The sequence below is a fragment of the Rhinolophus ferrumequinum genome, chromosome 18 (genome assembly GCF_004115265.2).
Source record: "Rhinolophus ferrumequinum isolate MPI-CBG mRhiFer1 chromosome 18, mRhiFer1_v1.p, whole genome shotgun sequence".
In the NCBI taxonomy this organism is placed as follows: Eukaryota; Metazoa; Chordata; class Mammalia; order Chiroptera; family Rhinolophidae; genus Rhinolophus; species Rhinolophus ferrumequinum.
This window is the reverse complement of record NC_046301.1, coordinates 60,707,901-60,726,190: the sequence shown is the minus strand read 5'-3', so window position 1 is coordinate 60,726,190 and position 18,290 is coordinate 60,707,901. Positions and strand designations below refer to the sequence as shown.

At 58.4% G+C, this 18,290-nt stretch overlaps 2 protein-coding genes across 4 annotated transcripts; both read right to left on the bottom strand.

Annotated features, from left to right (window-relative positions):
* Window positions 1–5,597, bottom strand: DIRAS1 (DIRAS family GTPase 1). Of its 2 annotated transcripts, none has more exons than XM_033135195.1 (2): window positions 5,501–5,597; window positions 1–2,674 (listed from the first exon to the last, which is right to left on the bottom strand). In XM_033135195.1, exon 2 carries the CDS (start codon window positions 2,620–2,622, stop codon window positions 2,026–2,028), a length of 597 nt encoding a protein of 198 aa, XP_032991086.1. In that variant the 5' UTR covers window positions 2,623–2,674; window positions 5,501–5,597; the 3' UTR covers window positions 1–2,025. The 2 variants fall into 2 exon arrangements, with proteins under 2 accessions (XP_032991086.1, XP_032991087.1); XM_033135196.1 differs by lacking the exon at window positions 5,501–5,597 and adding an exon at window positions 4,592–4,748.
* A 2,255-nt stretch (window positions 5,598–7,852) lies between these two features.
* Window positions 7,853–17,835, bottom strand: SLC39A3 (solute carrier family 39 member 3). Of its 2 annotated transcripts, XM_033135012.1 has the most exons (4): window positions 17,716–17,835; window positions 16,897–17,012; window positions 15,973–16,286; window positions 7,853–13,282 (listed from the first exon to the last, which is right to left on the bottom strand). In XM_033135012.1, exons 3-4 carry the CDS (start codon window positions 16,180–16,182, stop codon window positions 12,548–12,550), a joined length of 945 nt encoding a protein of 314 aa, XP_032990903.1. In that variant the 5' UTR covers window positions 16,183–16,286; window positions 16,897–17,012; window positions 17,716–17,835; the 3' UTR covers window positions 7,853–12,547. The 2 variants fall into 2 exon arrangements, with proteins under 2 accessions (XP_032990903.1, XP_032990904.1); XM_033135013.1 differs by lacking the exon at window positions 16,897–17,012 and having other exon boundaries at window positions 17,716–17,817.
* Between the last annotated feature and the right edge of the window lie 455 nt (window positions 17,836–18,290).

Sequence of the window (18,290 nt, the reverse complement as noted above, 5' to 3'; positions counted from 1 at the left end):
CTTGTGAACAGTCACATGAACAAAAAGAAAAACAAACACACTGCCACCAAGTTGAACACAGAATCCCTCTGACCTACATATACTTCCACATGGCCACACGACTGGACAGCCACATTACCTCTCTCTCTCACATGGACAATTCAGTCTCAGTGTGCACAAGCGCATACAAGCACATACACACAAACAACTTCCTCCCACCCAGTGCTTCGACCGGCCCTGGGGAGAGGCCCATAGGGCAGGGAGCAGAGGGCAGCTCCTGCTGACAACCAGTGAGCAACTGAGGCCCTCATCCAGCAACCACAGGAGACTGAGTGTTGCCAACAACCATGCAAGCTGGGAAGTGGGTCCTTCCCCAGTCAGGCCTTCAGATGAGACCGCAGCCCAGACAGTACTATTTCTGCAGCCTCGTGAGACCCTGAGCAGAGAAGCCAGCTTAGCTGTGCCCAGGTTCCTGGCCCACAGAAACTGGGAGATAACAAATATGTGTGTTTCCAAGTTTCTGAGTTTATGGTCATTTGTTACACAGTAATAGCTGACTGATACAGATTTTGAGCCGAGAACCACCTTGCTACAGAGTCAAAGAGGCTTAGTATTCCTCACACAGTGACAACATACCGGTTCACGGATGCTCCCTGATAAATCATGTCACCTGCTCCCAAAAACACAGTCACGCTCATGTTGGTACATCCAAATATCCAGTCCTGTCGACAACCACACCACCCACCCCTACATGTACCCCACACATACACAGACTGTCACACGCACATACCACCCCAGTGACAGCCACACACAGGTGCACACACAGACACAATCTTACACACAAGCGATCAACCCCTGCACAGCAACTTGCACAAATATACCATCCCATGGTCACTCCCCACTCCAGGCCTACAAGTCAATGTCATTGCCAGACAGCCCGTGGGGTCCCACGAGTGTAGAGTTATCTAGACACTCTCATAAAACACTCAGAATCTCATGGTGGCAGAGACATCCCAATTCTAGAATACACGCCTTTCTGGGGGCTCCCCTGCACCTGGGGTGCGGATGGTGGGAAGAAGTGGGCTGGGCAGGGTTCTGCCTTGAGCCCCCTCAGATTCTGCTGATGGTGATTGCAGTCCTCTGCCCCTGGAGGAGGCCTCAGGCACCCTCCCCCAGCACCACAGACCCCTGCCCAGGGCTTGCTGATGATGTGCTGTGCCAATCTCTGTCTGCAAGCCGTCTCCAGGAAGACCCCCCACATTCATGCTGAGCAGTCCCCAAAGTTGTGCTGTGACCATCGGCTGGTTCTGGGCCTCCCCTGCCTGCACGCCAGGCCCAGGCTGGGCGAGGAGTAGGGTTCTGGGCTGGCGGGGTGCTGCTGCGGGCCCTGTGGTTATTGCCTGGCAGCCTGAGGCCCATCCCGCAAGGTCCCCCACCCCAAGCTGTTGGGACAGAAGTGAGAGGGGTGGTCTGGGACCCAGGGCCAGGCGCACAGGCCAGAGGTCGTGAGGGATGGAGGTGGGTGGGCGGCGTGTGTGTAAACACCAAATAGGAGAAAACGAAATCTGAGGTCCATGTGCATTTCAACTCCCTCCTCCCCAGCAAGGTCACAGTGATCTAATGGGTGGGTGGCACAGGTCTGGCTGGGGACACCCAAGGGAAAGGGACAGAGATGGGGGTCCAGGTTGACACGGAGATGGGCAGAGTTGGGGAAAAACCGGCATCCTTGGTCCCCATGGGGACAGGCAGCTTCTCCATTTTCCCATGTGCAGATCAAGGGGGCCACCTCCAGCACTTGGCTTTGTGAGGTACTGACAGGAGGGTGGGACAGAAGGATGGGGCGGAAGGATATGACAGAGCCGGGTTGGAGCCTCAGACCTGCCGCGGGCTAGGAGGGGCCTCAGTGTCCCCAGTGGGGATGTTGGATGATGTCAGAAAAGTGGAAGAGGTGAGAGAGGGGAAGGCAGCACTGGCTGCAGGGCGGCGTTGGGGGAGGCATGGGGCCGGGCCAGGGGCCAGGATGGGCGGCTGTGGGGCGTCCGGGGCTCACATGAGGACGCATTTGCCCTTGATGCCGTCTGTCCTCTTCTGTTTGCTGGAGTGCTTGCCATCGATGTTGAGACTCATGTTGCGGCGTGTTTCCAGCGTGAGCAGCTCCTGGAAGAGCTCCTTGACGTTGTAGTTCATCTTGGCTGACGTCTCCATGAAGGCGCACTTCCACTCCTGGGCCACGGCCTGAGCCTCACGGGTGTCCACCTCCCGCTGTGTCTCGTCACACTTGTTGCCCACCAGCATGACGGGGATGTCCTCCACGCTGCCCTTGATCTGCACGATGAGCTGGTAGATGGGCCCCAGCTCCTCCAGCGACTGCTTGCTGGTGACGGAGAAGACCAGGATGAAGGCATGGCCCTTGGAGATGGACAGCCGCTGCATGGCTGGGAACTGGTGGCTGCCTGTGGTGTCGGTGATCTGCAGCGTGCACACGCTCTTGTCGCAGCTGATCACCTGCCGGTAGGTGTCCTCAATGGTGGGGATGTAGGTGTCTCGGAACGTGCCCTTCACGAAGCGCAGCACCAGCGAGCTCTTGCCCACACCGCCTGCACCAAACACCACCACGCGGTAGTCGTTACTCTGCTCAGGCATCTTTCACTCCAGGGTGGGGGTCCGTGCCAGCTGCTAGAACCCCAGGCCGACCCTGTACAGAGAGGAGTGTCAGACACAAAAGGCCACCTGGCCAGGAGGGGACAGCTCCAGGCCCAGGGAGCAGGAGGGGCAGTTTCTCGGAGGAGGTGCCGTGTTTCTCCTGCGTCCTGGGAAGGCCCTTCTGGGTGATTGGGCTGACTTTGCAGTTCTGCCCTGCATGCAGGCTCGGAGCCAGCCCCCTCTGCTTGTTCCCCCCGCCCAACAAAATCTGGGGCCTCGGCTCCTTCCCAGGGGACTGTGGGCTGGCAGAAGTATGGAGATGGGTCCTTCTCCACCTTCATGCTTGCTAGACCCCCAGGCTGCATCGGCTTTTCCCTCTCTTCCCAGCGTGGCTGTGGGCTCCCACAAGCCGGCAGGCCTGGCTCTGTGACCTGGGCAAACCTCTCTGCCACCCGAGCCTCAGGTTGCCCCTCTGCAAAGTGGGTGACATGGTGCCTCCCTCCAATAACCACAGGCTCCCTGCTCTTCCCCAGCCCAGAGGCTCCTCAACCTTGTGGGAGCCACATGGTAGGGAAACTTTAAAACGCAGCTTGCAGGGCTTCAGCCCTGGAAGTGATTAATCAATTGGCCCAAGGCCACTTGGGCCCAAGGCCCAAGACCCTGGGAACCTGCATTTTAAAGCCATTCTCCTGCCCTCATCCCATAAGTGTGATCCTAATACTGGAGGTCCAAGCATCCCAATTCGCAAATCATGGCGCTGATTTGGGACAGCAGCCCTGGGAGGCAGGGATGTACAATCCAGGTTGGATATGAGAAAATGAAAACTGAGGCCACAGAGAAAACTCTCCACTCCCTAAACACTGCACCGTGACCATAGTCTGCCTGCCCTGGCCTCCTGTTTAGGTCCAAGGTATCTGTAGGCACAAAACTCCCCAGGAGGGAGTCCTTGTATCATCTCTTCCTCTCTTGTGCTCAGAGAGGTCCAGCAGCCTCAGGAGGTCACACAGCACAGCAATTGCTGAAATGATGGAAGTGGAGGAGGAACTCCAGGCTGGGGTTGGGAAGGCAGGAGGCCTAGCTCCAATATCCAAGTAGTTATTAATAGACAGCAGGAGAGACCCCCCCCTCCCCCTTGCCAGCTGTCTCTGAGGGTTCCTCAGTACAGGGGGTGGTCTACCGTGGGAGAGGAGACACGATAAGATTGCGTCTTGGCCAAGTTCCTTCCCTTTGGTGTGTGTATCAGGTGTGTGAATGTGTGTGTAAGACCCGAGGTGTGAGCCTCGTGGCAGGAATGCGAGCAGGTAAGTTGGTGTCCCCGAGCCTCAGTTTTCTCTGTGAAACATGAGCAGTCGCAGTGCCCACTCCCCGGAGTTGCCAGACAACAGTGTGACAAGCTGGAGAAAGCCCTTAGGCAGGTGCCTGGCACATGGGAGCCCTTGCTAAGGTTGGATAATCAGGATTATCGATTACAGAGGGTCAGGGTGTGAGCCTGTAGTGGGCTAAGAAGGCACGTTCTGAATGATCAAAGGTAACAGGTTTGTCAGAAAAAGGTATATGACGAAAGTCACAGCAGGCACATACCCCACAAATTATGTGCCAGCCAAACTTCCAGGAGCTTTAACATTACTATCTCAAGGTTGACTGCTAGCATGGGAGGACTTTGGGTGGGGAGCTGGCGAGGGGTGCCCGCCAGCTCTGCAGTCACTGCCCTTTCCTGGGTGGGCACCCGAGGGAGTGGGCACACGTTGTGCAGCCAGGCACTGCCATGACTGGCCTGGGACCCAGGGTAGCAGGTGACAGTCAGTTCTGCCATCCCAGACCCAGCCCTGGCCTTGCTCTGGGTGCAGACCCCCTGGCAGGGCTCCAGATCCATCAGCAGGGGTGTACTCCAGGAGGGGCCCTGTTGAGGTCTGGGATCCCTAAGTAGGAGCCCCCATTCAGTAACCCCCAGTCCATGCCAGGCACCCACCTGGTGCTGTTGGAAAACCACCCTAACCTCCTGCAGAGTTGGGGTCGGGGCATCTCAGGGACCCTTGCTCGGAGAGGGGAGGCAATGGCTCAAGGTCACAGAGCGGGGAGGTGGCAGAGCAGAGCAGGATTTGAACCAGCCCTGGTTGGCCTCAAGGCCCGGGGTCTTCTCCCTGTGCAAAACAGCCCACCCTGAGACTCCCAGATAGGGAATCAGCCCAGCCCTGGGTCCCCAGAGCCCAGTGCCAGGAAGTTGCAGCCACCTCAGGTGCAAGAAAGCAGGCCTGACCCATGGAGGGCCTGGGGGACAGGATGCTTGCCCAAATTAGGGGGTGGTCAGACCAAGGGACTACGTGACTAATGAAAGGCTTGGTGAGAGAGCCTGCTGGAGGGGCCTGAGAGACAGGAAACACCCTGGGGGGTGAGGGGGGCCAGCCCAGAGGCTCCACTTGGCTGGAGGAGGATCTAAGTGGTGGGGGAGGGTGTTGACCAGGGAGGTTCTGAGTGAGGCGCTTGGCTTGGCCCAGGGGGCAGGAGGGCTGAGGAAGTCGCGGTGGGGGGAGATAGTCCCACGGCCCAAGTGGCTCCTCGTGGAAGGACCCTGGCTTAGCGGGACCGACCAACCCAGAGAGGGAGGCTGAGGGGCACTGAGGAGGACCTGGCTCGGCCGCGGGGCGCCCTGTGGGTACCGTGGGGGAGGGGAGGATGCGGAGAGGATGCTGTCCAAGGTGGGAGCGGAGGGCGGTCGGGGCAGGGCGTCTGGACCGGAGAGAGGTTCCGGGTGGAGGGCCCCGCCGGGAGGGTGGGGCTCTGACAAAGGAGGGGGCGTGCAGCGAAGGGCCCCGCGGGCCGCGCGGGTGGGATGCAGCAGGCCCACGCCCCAGCCCCCGCCCCGGCCCCGGCCTCCTACCTGGGCGCTCGTCCCTGAGGCGCCGCCGCGGCTGCTGCTGGCCGGCTCCGTGTCCTCTCGGCGCCGCCGCCCCCCGCGCGCCCGAGCCGCTGCCGCGCCCGCGCCGTCCCCGCCCGCCGGGCGCCGCGCTCCGCCCCTCCCTCGGGACCCACACCCCCAGCCAAGGTCACTGCCACCCGGCGCCCCGCCGCCAGCACAGCCCCGCCCGGACACCCACCCAGTGTCCCCAATCCGCGACCCGCGCCCAGCCCTGCTTGCGTGTGGCCCCTCCGGAATTCCTGCCCCGCGCACACGGGCTCCTGCCGGCCCCCAGGGAGGTCGCCAGGACGCGGGGGCGCAAAGGGGGTGGGGTCTGTTTCTTCCCGAGCCCGGAGTGGGAGCTGGCGCGCCCAGGGTCACCCCGACAACTAGGTACCTGGCAAGAAGGGGACAGAGCCCAGGTCACGGGGAAGGGGGGGTTGCGGACAAAGGGAAGGAGCGGTTGGCAGAACTGCAGATAAGGGGGTTTGGGGAGCAGAATGGGACACCCTGGGGTTGGTGGGGTCGTGGTCCAGCTCAGAGCCATGCACCAGAGGAGGTGCCTTAGTGGAATAAATAAACAATCAACCAGTAAACAGACGTATGAGAAGTCAGAGGTGGCCCCAGGAGGCTGGGGGATAGGGGTGTACCTGGAGACTACTCCCCCACTCCAGGGGTTTGTGGGAGGGAGAGATAGAAAGGAAGTAAAGATGGCCAAGGTCTGGGTTGGTGCCCTTACAGGCAGCCCACCAAAGGGGAGATGGCAGGTGAGCCTTTTGATGGGTCTGGAGGGCAATTTGGTGGTGGTGGGGTGGACAAAGGGGGCTGAGGGAATGGTATTCCCATGTCCTGGTGTGAAGATATTTATCTGCCTCCAATAGGTAACTGAAAATAAATGTTCGACTTTGGGAAGCATCTTGTGCATTTGGCATACCTGTGTCCCTGTTCAAGCTCACAAGATGTCATCTATCCCTCCCTCCAGAAGAGACCAGACTTCAGGGTGTAGCCCCCGGGCCAGGGTTGTGCATGAGACAGCCCCAGGCTCCAAGCCTGTTAGAGGACGGTGCCCCTTGACTGTGAGGCCTAAAGTCCCACCAGGAGGGGCTTTCTGGGGTCAGGGCAGTCGGAGGGTGAGAGGTGGTGAGCTCCTCACTGTGAGAGGTGTGAGCAGATGCTCAGCTGGAGCCCAAGGGCCCCTCTGGCTCTTGGCTCTTTGATTCTCGCTGACCCACCATTTCTGTTGCTCTGGCTGAGGCAGATTCTTCTCGGGCTTGATGGGCTCCATTTCTCCCTGACTCAGCGCCTCCACTGCATGCCCAGGCCTCTCCCGCCTGAACCATCCCACCCGCCTCCTTTCCGGGATCATCCTCATCAGCCCTCTTCCATTCGGGCATTCAGTGCCCAGCCTCCAACACAGGCCTCCCCGGTTCTAACACTGCCTGTGGCTCACTTTGCCTCTGGCTCAAGGTCCAGCTTCTCAACCACTGGAGTTTTCCTGCTTCCTCCACCACTGCAGGTCTCCTGCTTCCCCATCCTCACCCTGAATACCTCCCTCCTACCCTGTCCTGGCCTCGTGAGGCACCTCAGAGGGAGGACTGGCCCCCACTCTTCATCTCGGTGTGCTACCAACCAGACATGGAGACAGCCCATGGGTAGACAGATCGTGGCCTCTGGACTGGGTTGCTGTGTCCCTGCCAAGTGCCCCTCTGAGCCTCAGTTTCCCCATCTGTGAATGAGGCTCACTGCTGTCTGGCCTCTCAGGGTTGTTGGGAGCAATCAGGATGATGCCCACTTACGTGGGGCTGCTAGGCACACAGGCACTGACATGGCAGCCCCGCTCCCTGCTACTCCAGATGCCTGCCTGCCTTTGTCTCCCGAGTGACCGTCCGGTGCTGGTCCAGGCCTCTGGCCTCTGGCAGCTCTCTGGCTCCTCCGGGCGCCAGCCCGGGCTGGGGCAGGCTGACTCATACGCAGGAGCGTGGGCACAGCAGCAGTGCCACTCTGCAGGTGCTATTTATAGCTCCCAGGCCAGGCTCGGCCTCAGGAGCCAGGGGAGGTCAGGCCCCGAGTCCCCTCCTTGTACTTCCCAGGGCACAGGGGCCCAACCCCCACTCCAACACCCCAAACTAGAATGGTGGTACCCCTTTCCCTGTGGCCGGAAGGAATAGGCCTGGCTTTCATGAGTGTAGGAGTGTGTGTGCGTGGGCCGGGGATAGTCGCTAGCTCTGCCCTCTGTGGAAATGGAGGCCAGAGAAGGGAATCAGCCCAACTGCAAGGGACGGCCGTGCACCTGCACAGACCCTGTATGTCCAGCCTTGCAGCCCATGGGACTTCTCCCTGCCTTGGTGTTCTGGGAGGGGGCTACACCGGCCTCGCTTATCCTGCCCCAAATCCGGCCCAGTTGCAGCTGCCTGGTGGGAGGTAGGCAGCTGGGTCGAATTCTCTGCTTTCTGTGCTCCCAGATTAATGCAATTATGCAGTCAAAGTAGAGGCTGGGCCCCACGACGAGGGCCTCTCACAGATGCAGTTTGGCCCACCAAGGTTTTTTTGTTTAAGTTTAGTGTCATCATTTTAAAATAAGGAGATCATTTGTCAAAACTCAGTTTGCCTGGAAAAAACGAACGGGCTAGCATCTATGAGCCTGAGTTCTGTAGGTCAGCATCTGCAGGAGCTGGACCCCAACCCAGGGTGGAAGACGCTGGGTTCTCACCAAAGCTACCCGCCTGGCCCCTGGAGGCAGCCTGCATTACCCCTCAGCACACAGGTTGTGTTATTGTCACCACTCTAACGAGTGGGGTGACCGAAGCATTCGTCACTGGCAGGATGAGTCCCTAGAACGCTCAGGTCTTTTTACAGAGAGCCAGGACTGCTTTGGTCAATCAGAAAAAAGGACCGTGACGTGCAGAAAGACCTCAGGGCCTTTGCACAGGCTACTCCCCCTGCTGGAATTCTCCCCCATCTTCTTGTTACTCACACATGGCCTTCAGAGATTTCTTCCCTGACCACGCAGCTAAAATTGTCCCTGCCTCCTGTCACTTTGCTTTTTTGTCTTCAGGGCTTTTATTGCTCCCTGATATTGGTCACATGTTAATATATCATCTGTCCCCTTCCCTAGAATGTGAGCTGCCTTCCATTCTAGGGCAATGGATCTCACCCAGAGCCATGTCTGGGGACATCTGTGGTTATTATGACTGGGGGTGCTCCTGCATCGAATGGGTGGGGGCCAGGGAAGCTGCTCAACACCCCTAGTATCCAGATAGCCCCCCATAGAGAATGACCTGGCCTCCATGTCCATAGTGTCCAGGGGGAGACCTTGCTATAGGGTCCCAGATTGTAGGGCTTGAGTGGCTGGACCTGAACTAGCTCAGAGGGCACCCAGGCAGCCAACTATGGTGGCCAAATGCAGTTCCTCAGCCATGCCTACCCTGCACCCAAAAATCAGGGGCTCTGGACCGCCCACCTGCCCGACTGGTCTTCCCCTGCCAGGCTGAGCATGCAGTAATCACTTCGGCCCTCGGCCAGAAAAGTGCAGCCGTTCCTGCTCTGGGAGCTGCAGAGGGCTGGACGGTGGCAGGGACCCCGACCCAGCCCAGTCTGACCTCAGCACCCCAACAGCCAGAAGAGTTCTGGGGTCCTCACAAAACCACCCACATGCCCTGCAGCGGCCACCGTCTGCTGTCCACCTCCTTCCCTCCTGCAAGCGGCTCTGGGAAGGTGAGATGGGTTTGTCACTGGCTCTGTCATGAAGCTGGCAGCCAGCTCAGGGCGGGCACAGGTTGGCACAGGGAGGATGCACGCCCCTCTCTTCCTGGTGGGGCTGAAGGTCCTGGGAGACACCATCCTAAACCTCACCTGCTTTTCCGGCCTGCAGATGCAGCCAGGCCCAGAACTGCGCCCACCCCCCTTCCCGCCCTGCTAATAACTTCTCCACAAGAAACGCAAACAGCAGACAACAGAGGCCCCAACACGCTGTTATTATGGTTGATTCAATCCTCAAGGCCTGGTGCAGCCTTCTAATTTTCTCTTTTGTCTGCAGATCGGAGAGAACCCAGTCGACTCCATCCAGCTGTGGCTTGTGCCGTGAGTCCCCACATGGGGCAGGTCTTGGGGGGCAGAGGGCGGAGGGGCAGGCTAGGTACTCTCTAGGGGGCCATCCTGGTCACTGTAGGGGGCTGAGCAGAATCCCTAGCCCCACCCATTCCATCCCAAAAGCACCCCCAGTCCTGACAACAGATGTCCCCAGAAGTCACCTAGTGTCCCCTAGGGGCAGAATCACCTGGATTGAAAACCCAGTTTGCAAAGACCCTTGAGAAGGAGGAATCTCTGCTTCCACTGGCCATGGGACATTTCCTTGATGTTGAGATGGATGAAGGCTTTTGTGGCTGACATCTGGTTTTGTGGTGGGGGCTGGTCCACTGCCCCAGGTGGAGACCAACCCATAGTCTTATTCAAGACAAAGCTCTTGTCACCACGAGGTAGTGCTCCCTTGTCAGAATCAGTGGGCGGTGGAGCCTGTGACCTGGCCTCAGAAGGCCCTGGTCTGGCAGCATTTGGCCACCATTGGCTGGGGGACCTCAGGAGTGAGCGTTGCTTCTCCAGCCTCTGTCAGATGGGACAATCACTCTTCTTACCCTAATATGGAGACATTCTGATCCTTGGCCAAACTGGGGAAAGCTGACCCAAACCGGCCAGGAGACACTTGTGGACCGCCAACACGGGGTGATTCCTGGAAGCAGATCCCAGAGCTGTCCCTGCTCCTCCAACCACAGCAGACAGGAGGGATGGCCTTGGGGGGCCAGTCTGTGTCCTCCTACAATACCACCTCCCAAACCTCTCAGGATCTGTGTGCCTGGGGGGCCTAGAAGCAGATTTGCTGGGGCTAGTTGGATCCTAGGGAGAAAGGGGCAGCTGGGAGAAGCCCCAGCTCAGCAGAGACAGGGCAGGCAGCAGCATGCCAGGGACCCAAGGATGCTGGGCCCCGGGGTGGTGACGTCTGAGACGGACAGAGGGGCACTAGGGTCTCTCCCTCTTCACTGGAGTGCTGGTACCCTTTCTGCGCCTGTCGGTCTGGAAGCGAGCTCAGAGGGGGTTGGAGGCTTCAATGGGAGGACGGGCAGGGGGTGTGAGAACTGGTGGAGGGATAGGCGGTGGTGTCCCCAAGGCCACACCAGGAGCCGATGGATGGCATCCTGCTGTGCGCTTTTGGTGATGGAGGTAAGGGGTACAGAGCTGGGGACCCCTGAAGCAGACTGCTGTCCCCACATGGGGTTCCTACTGGATTTGGGGGGACAGGGGCCCCTGAGCTTCCCTGTATGGAAGGCCCTGATGCCTCCACCCCATACCCTGCCCAGCCCCGTCCTCCAAACTGAAGGCAGAGTCGAATCTGGTGGCTCCACAGTGACCTGCCCACCCAGGCCAAAGGCCAACCATCATTCCTAGAGGAGTGAAGTGGGGCCAGGAGGAGGTCGCAGCACCAGATTTAGCACTTGGAGGTTGATGTTCCCACACCCGTGGGGTCATTTCCTGGCTCAGGGTCAAGGCCAGGCCATGCGGGATTCAGAAATGGGTTCCTGGGAACAGGTTCAGACAGGTGTTTCTACAATGGGTCCAATACTTCCCACAGTGCCGGGGGCGGGGGGCCGACACAGTGGAGGCCCCCAGACTCATGTAACATCAGCGAAGGAGGCTGGGGCCACGTGAAAGTCGTGCCTTCTTGCACCTCGGGCTGGCTGACGAAGGGGGCAGCAGTAGGCCAGCCCCGGGGACCCACGCTCAGACAAGCAGCTAACTGCTCCTGGAGCTCCCAAGCTGGTTACAGTGACAACTGGAGGCCCTGCCGAGCTCAGGGCCAGGGGCGAGGGGCCTGTCCTTGTCAGGAAGCCTAAATGGCCCTGTTGCAGCCATTCCTGGCACTGGCAGGTGCAGGAAGGAAACTCGGGACTCCAGAAAGGCGCACACCTGGGCCCTGGGCCCCGCAGCCGAGCTGACGTGTCAGGAACGGCATGAGTAGCGAGCGGGTCGAGCAGCCCAGGACAGAGCAGGGAGAAGCTGAGGCTGTGGGAACCCAGCCCAGGATGCCAGGCTCAGGCTCCCTCCAGCCTCGCCTCCGAGTCAGGCCTAGCAAATCCCCCAGGAAAGGCTCACTGAGACGCCCACTCCCCAGGCATGCCCCAGGTTGCCAGGACGACAGTCCAGGCTAATGAGAGGTTGCCATGGCACCAAGGGTTTGTAGCAGCCTGACACTTGGCTGTTAGTCTCTGCTCTCCTACACTGTCTGGTACTGGCTTCGTTTGTCTGGTGGGGGAAATCATGTCAGGTGGCCTCTGCCCCACAGCCTGGTCCATCTTGCTCCAGAGACCCTGGGTGCACACGGGGCTGCGAACCAATGGCCAAGCTGCCCCCTGGCACTGCCTGCGTGTCTCAGTCCATGGGTTTCTGTTCCCTTGGGGAACCCACATGTTCAGCCTGGCCCAGCAGCCCCGGCCCCCTAGAGGTCTATCTCCCCATGGAGGAGGCAGCACAAGAAGGCAGGGAAGGAGAGGGCGGTCCTGAGGACCCTGGGACCCCGCCCGTCTGCTTGGAGGCACAGCCTCAGGTGACAGGAGTCACAGCACCGACCAGACCCGTCGAATTGTCTGAATGAGGAACAGATACTTCCTGCTGGTGGCCTCTTCTGTTAGCAACAGAGCCAGCTGGGGGCAGAGGACAGAGGCCTGGGAGCCTCCAACAGCTCCTGTCCTGTTTCACTTTTGGGGTCTGCAAGGAGAGGAGGTTCTCGCCTGACCCCATCCATGCAGATGCCCAGCGCTGCCTCCCATGTGAGTGCCGAGGGTGACATGGCCAGATAGCTTTGGTAAATATCTTTAAGTATTTTTACAAGTAGTAGCGGTGCCCCGAGGCTTGGGGTACAAGATCTGGGGTGTGGCCTGGTTCCGGGCGGTCCCTCTGTGCACCATGGAGGCCTGGGGCTCCCCGAGGGCTCCGGCAGGGCGGGGCGGGACGACCACCACGAGGACGGCCACAGGACGTTCACCACTTGAGGAGGACCATGCCGGCCAGCACGGCGTAGCCCAGCACCAAGAAGAGAACTTTGAGCAGGCGATCATTCTTCTCCTCCAGCTCCTTCCCCAGGATCTCGAAGAAGGTGACGAACAGGAAAGTGCCACCCGCCAGGCCCTGCAGTAGCACTGAGGCCACGCTGCTGGGCACGCCCTGGGCACTCTCGATGCCCAGGCCGAGGCTGATGCCCAGGGGGATCATGGCGCTCACGGTGACGGCCAGCTTGGCCGAGTCCCTCAGAGCCATGGAACTCCGGGCCATGCTGATGCCCAGGGCCACGGCCACCAGCGTCTCGTGGATGGCCACGCCCACGAACAGGCTCACAACCTTCTCCCCCTCCTCCTGCAGGCCCAGGGCCAGGCCCTCGAAGACGGAGTGGGCCGACAGTGCAAAGACCAGGCTGAGGAGACGCAGGGGGCTGGAGCGCGACAGCTCCTGGACGCTCAGCCCGTGGCTGTGGGTGTGGGGCTCCACATAGAGCGCGTGGCCCCGCGCGGCCCCCATGAAGGGGCTCTCGTACTCTGAGTCGCTGCCAGCGTCTGAGCCTGCGTTGAAGGTCTCTAGGTCGATGAAGGACGGCTTCTCCTTGCGGAAGGTCAGGATGAGCTGCTCCAGGAAGACGGTCATGAAGAAGCCCAGCATGACAATGGTCTCCGCCAGCGGGTAGTCTGTGCTGATGTGTCCGAGACTCAGAACTTTCTGTAGCTGGAATGGAGGACATGAGACAGGGAGGGAGGGGAAAAGAGAGGCAAGAGGGGTTCAGAGCCGGGGACCCCTGCCACTAATGCAACAGGGTTTGTCCAACGTCACTGTTCAATTAGCAAAGCACAGTAATACCCAATTCACACAAGAAGGTAAGAAAAGGGAGGGGGCGTGGGGCCCATCCTTGACAAAGGAAACAAAAATCCCATTACAAAGAGTCCTGAGGCCTCACCCCAGTGGGCTACATTGTGGCCCCACAGATACGTCTGCCCACAACCTCGGAATGTGACCTTATTTGGAAGAAAGGTCTTTGTAGATATAATGAAGGTGTTAAGGCCTGAATTGTGTCCTCCTCCAAAAATTAAAATTCAAGTCTTTCGGCCTCTTGTACCTCAAAACTAACCGTATTAGGAGGCAGGGGTGATTCAGTTAAAAAGAGGTCATTAGGATGGGCCCTATTCCATCAGGACTGGTGTCCTTCTAAGAGGAAGAAACACCAGGACCACCCTATGGACAGGCAGCAAGAGGGGGCCTCAGAGGGACCCAGCCCTGCCAGCACCTTGATCTGGGGCTTCCGGCCTCCAGCACCGACACCGACCAGCCTTTCCAGCCCTCATGTCTGTGTGAGGCTTGCTTCCATATACCCAGGTGGGGCTCTGCTTCCAGGCTCTTCCCAGCACTCCAACCTCCTGGGTGACGCCTCACTGGCATTCAGCCACCCATCAGAGCCAACACGGTCCATTAGAACTGTTCTGTCTGTGCTGTCTCATACAGAAGCCACTCGCCATGTATGGCCCATGAGGACCTGAAACATGGCTGGTATGTTGAATTGTATATATTTCATTTTAATTCACTGAAACTTGACTAGCTAGGCATGGCTGCCATGCTGGACAGCACAGATGTGGATGCTGACAGCAAGGTGGACAGTGGGCTCCTCAGAGCCTGAGTTAATTTCCCTGGACTCGGAAGGATGTTTGCATACGCCAAGCTCTTTCCAGCTGTGGGACCATGCCACTGGCTCTGTCCAGGACGTTCCACTTTGGTTTTACTCATGGCTAGTAGATGCTCATGCTTACGTTTAATTTCCAAGTACTCTACCTGAACCAGGTGCCCCAGTCTCTGCTCACTGCCCCAATCTCTTCTTTTCCATCACAACCTTCATTACAACCTGTGAACACATGCACATGTGTGCGACACACACACACAGTTCTCAGCCGGGGCGGTCCTGCCCTCCAGGGGACAGGTGCAGTGTCTGGAGACATTCTGGTTGTTATGACGTATGGGGGGAAGTGCTGACACTGGGGCTGTCACTCTCTGTCCTGGACACTGTGGGTGCTGAACAGCATCCCTGCTCGCACTTCTTCAATGCCAGGAGCTTCCCCAGTCATGACAACTAGAGATGTCCCCTGGGGGCAGAATCACCCTGGATGGCAACTCTGCTGCAGATGGCTGTGTTTCTGTAGAGAAGGCGAATATTCATTCATTTACTAAAGGCCCCATGGAGGCCTGCATGTGCCACACTGGGTAACACACTGGGTAGTTAGAGACACTAACTACCCCCAGAGGGAAAAACATGGGTCAGGAGAGACCAGGCAGACACACAAAGGTAACAGCCTGCGGTGCCGTTCTCCATGGGATGACTGGGACACAGACGCTGCAGCTGAAGCTAGATGGGAGCCAGGAGGGGGACACTGACCTGCTGTGGTATGGAAAGCCTATGGACAGGGGTGCGGCACGGGAGCGGTTTTGGGAGGACCCTGAGAGGGCCACCTGCACTGAAGTGGGGCTGGGAGGAGGAAGGCCATTGCAACAGGCCAGGCTTGAGGTAGGAGGGCGACAAGGGGTGACACTGTGGGGATGCGGAAATGGAGGGGGGGCCTGGAAATGGCACTGGGAGTGCAGAAGGCATCAGAGAGGACTGAGCTTTTATCCTCGTTGATGCCAACTGTATGAATGTCCTGTGGTGCTAATGAAGGAGCAGAAGCTTAGCAGCATAAAGCAACGTAAACGCGTCATCTCACAGATCTGAATGTCAGAAATCCAGGCACAGGATACAACTTGCAGATGAAGCAAAAGGCCACATTGGGGAGGCCCATGTGGCAAGGGACTGAGGCGACCCTCAGTCTGACAGCCAGGAGGAGACTATACCCACCTGACAACCACGTGAGCTTAGGAGCTGACCGATCCCCAATTGAACCTTGAGATGAGACCACAGCCCAGTGGACACTCCAACCGCTGCCTCCTGAGAGCTTGGAGCAGAGGACCCACTTGAGCTGTGCCCAGACCCTTGACCTACAGAAACTGTGAGGTAATAAACATGCATTGTCTTAAGGTGCTAAGTTTGTCATAATTTGTGACTCAGCAGTAGCTGACTAACACAGGACTTGAAGAAAGACCATAGTCGCCAGCTTCAGGACACAACGTACGCTACCAGGAACAGGTGGTCCGGGCAGATAATGACTGATGAGCCCAGTGGTTGCGAATCCCTGGTCAAGTTTAAACCCCTTATTTACCAGATAAGACTTAAACAGGAGAAGCAACCAACTCACGGTCACACAGCAAATTCATTTTCTACTTCCTATCACCCTGTGGTGTCAAGGCCCCTACCAAGCTCAGGGTCAAAGTTGAAAAAGTGTTAGAGACCCCCAGCCATAGGTGCCAAGGGCTGCTGTGACCACCCAGGAAATCTTTACCTTTTCTCTCACGGCCGGCAGTAAAGCATTGAAGCAGGTGGCCAGAAAGACCCCACCTCCAAAGGTGTTGCAGAGAGAGAGGATCTTTTTCGAGCGGTGGACCTTCTCAAAATCTGTCTCGATTATCTTCACGGGGAGCAGGGAGCCCAGCAGCATGAAGAAGAACACAACCACCATGCAAAGGATTTTGGCCACCAACAGCTTCACCATGATGGCGACCCCAGCTGCTGCAGTCACTGCAGGGCCAAACCATGTGCGGGCGCGCACTCCTGCCCCACGACGTGCTACCGGGGCCTCATGCTTCAGTCCAGCCCCTGTAAATGGCAGGGAAACCACGTCAGTTGTTGGAATATCTGATCAGCTTTAGTGACCAAGCCCATCCACCCCGGTATTTCACCGCATTCCAGGCCTGGCACTGGTCCCCGCCTCGTACAGAACATTCTCCACGGCTACATGTCCACTATGGCAGTCATTAGGATGTCTGTTTATGTCAATGAAAATTAAATAAAATGTAAAATTTAGCCCTTCAGTGGCACTACCTGTATTTCAAGTGCTTGGCAGCCATGCGAGTCTCGGAGCCACCACTGACAGAGAACACTTCCATCAGTATAGAATGTTCCGTCAGGGCGTGGTGTTCCCCCGACTTCCCACTGCCTTCACATAAAATCCAAACACCTTCCCCTGAGGCGAAGGCTGTAGCCCATCAGCTCCTGCTGCCCCTCCCCCACTCTGGCCTTTGTGGTCCCTGAATACTCCGGACCCGTCCCGCCTCAGGGCCTTCGCTGTGGGCTGTTCTCTTGGCCTGGAACACTTCTCTCCCTGACCTTCCAATGACATCTTGTCTTTCATGTCACTGCCTCCAGGACCCCTCAGAAAGGCCTCCCCTGGCTGACCCCTGCCCTAAACTGTATCTTTTGTACCCACCGTGAAACCTGGCGCAGAAGAGGCGCTCAGTAATGGCTGATTGAACAACGGCTGAAGCATGCAGTCCTCCTTAACATGACTCAATGAGCCAAAATGGAGCAGACTTCACCTTGGACCTGAAAATGTCACCGATAGTATGAGGGACCCCGGTTGCTCCCCTGTCCTCACAGCTGCCTCCCCCGCCCAGCTTCCCAGTTCTCACCTCCTGCGCCCCCACTTCAGTGAGCTCTGCAGGTCTCAGCTCAGATGACACCAGTTGGAGGCATCTCCCACCCCCTTCCTTGCCATTTTTCTGGCATTATTTGTGATATAGGGAACTACATAACTTAAAGCCCTGAAATACCTTCATTTGCTCTAGGCTACTCTAGTGTCTCTCACAGGGAACAGGGAATCCGTCTTTCCTAGTCCAAAGCCAGATACACAGTAGACGCCCAATAAATATTTGCTGGGTGCCCATGTGCCCCAGTCTGTAGTGTGGAGGTGAGAGTGGCCTGGACGCTCTGAACTCGGGGGTTAATGGAGCTGGGCTCATTCATTCATTTATTCATTCATCCCGCAGTTATCGAGCGCCTTCTGTGTGGCCGCGCGGCACAGGACGCCTAGCGAGGGCGAGGCCGACGTGGCCCCGCCAGAGAGGGGACAACTCGCGCTCTGCTGGGGGAACCGGACGCAAATCACACACATCTCGCCGATAAAGGTGAAGCCAGGGAGGACGCCGCGGCCGAGCCTGGGCTATGGGCGGCAGAGTTCTCCAGGCCCCGGACCGCCCCGCGCTCGCTCCCGAACCCTGGCCGGACCCCAGTCCCTGCCCGCACGTACCTCCGCCGAGCTCCTTGCCCGCCCACCGGCGCTGCCCGCCGCTCAACCGCCGCGCGGTCTCGACTCCACAGCAGCGCTCCGGTCGGAGCCCTAGCTCGGCGCGCCGCTGCCTAAACCCCGCCCACGCCCCTGCCCATTGGCTTCCCCAAGCGCGGCGGGCCCAGCGCACCATGCCATCGGCTGCTGCAGGTGCCACTCATCCTGCGACACCACCTCTCCTACCGGCACGCAAAAGTAGTTTCCTCCTGCAAAGGGCTAGGTACAGCGAGAGGGCGGCTCCGGCCGGAAACTCCAACCTTAGTGAAAGGGTTCCCGCGAGGTTTGCCTTCCAGAGCTGTCCAGGGGCTCCTGGTGCTGAATCCCGCTCGGATGGAGGCTTGGGAACCTCCATCCAATTCACAGGGAACCATTTCCTTCGGGAGACTGTCCCTCTCTGAGCGTCCTTGCTGCTGATTCCTGGAGCTTACGTTCTAGGAGAAGACACAGAAAATAATGGATAAATATCAAAAGTAATGGAATTATGTCAGAAGGGAACAAGTACTCTGGAATAATTGAGCCCAGTAAGGGTGGTGGGT

Coding starts and splice junctions, on each gene's coding strand:
- DIRAS1 (XM_033135195.1), bottom strand. CDS start 2,622: ATGCCTGAGCAGAGTAACGACTACCGCGTGGTGGTGTTTGGTGCAGGC.
- SLC39A3 (XM_033135012.1), bottom strand. CDS start 16,182: ATGGTGAAGCTGTTGGTGGCCAAAATCCTTTGCATGGTGGTTGTGTTC. Junction 13,283..15,972: donor TGCCGGCCGTGAGAGAAAAG/GTAAAGATTTCC, acceptor CCTCCATTCCAG/CTACAGAAAGTTCTGAGTCT.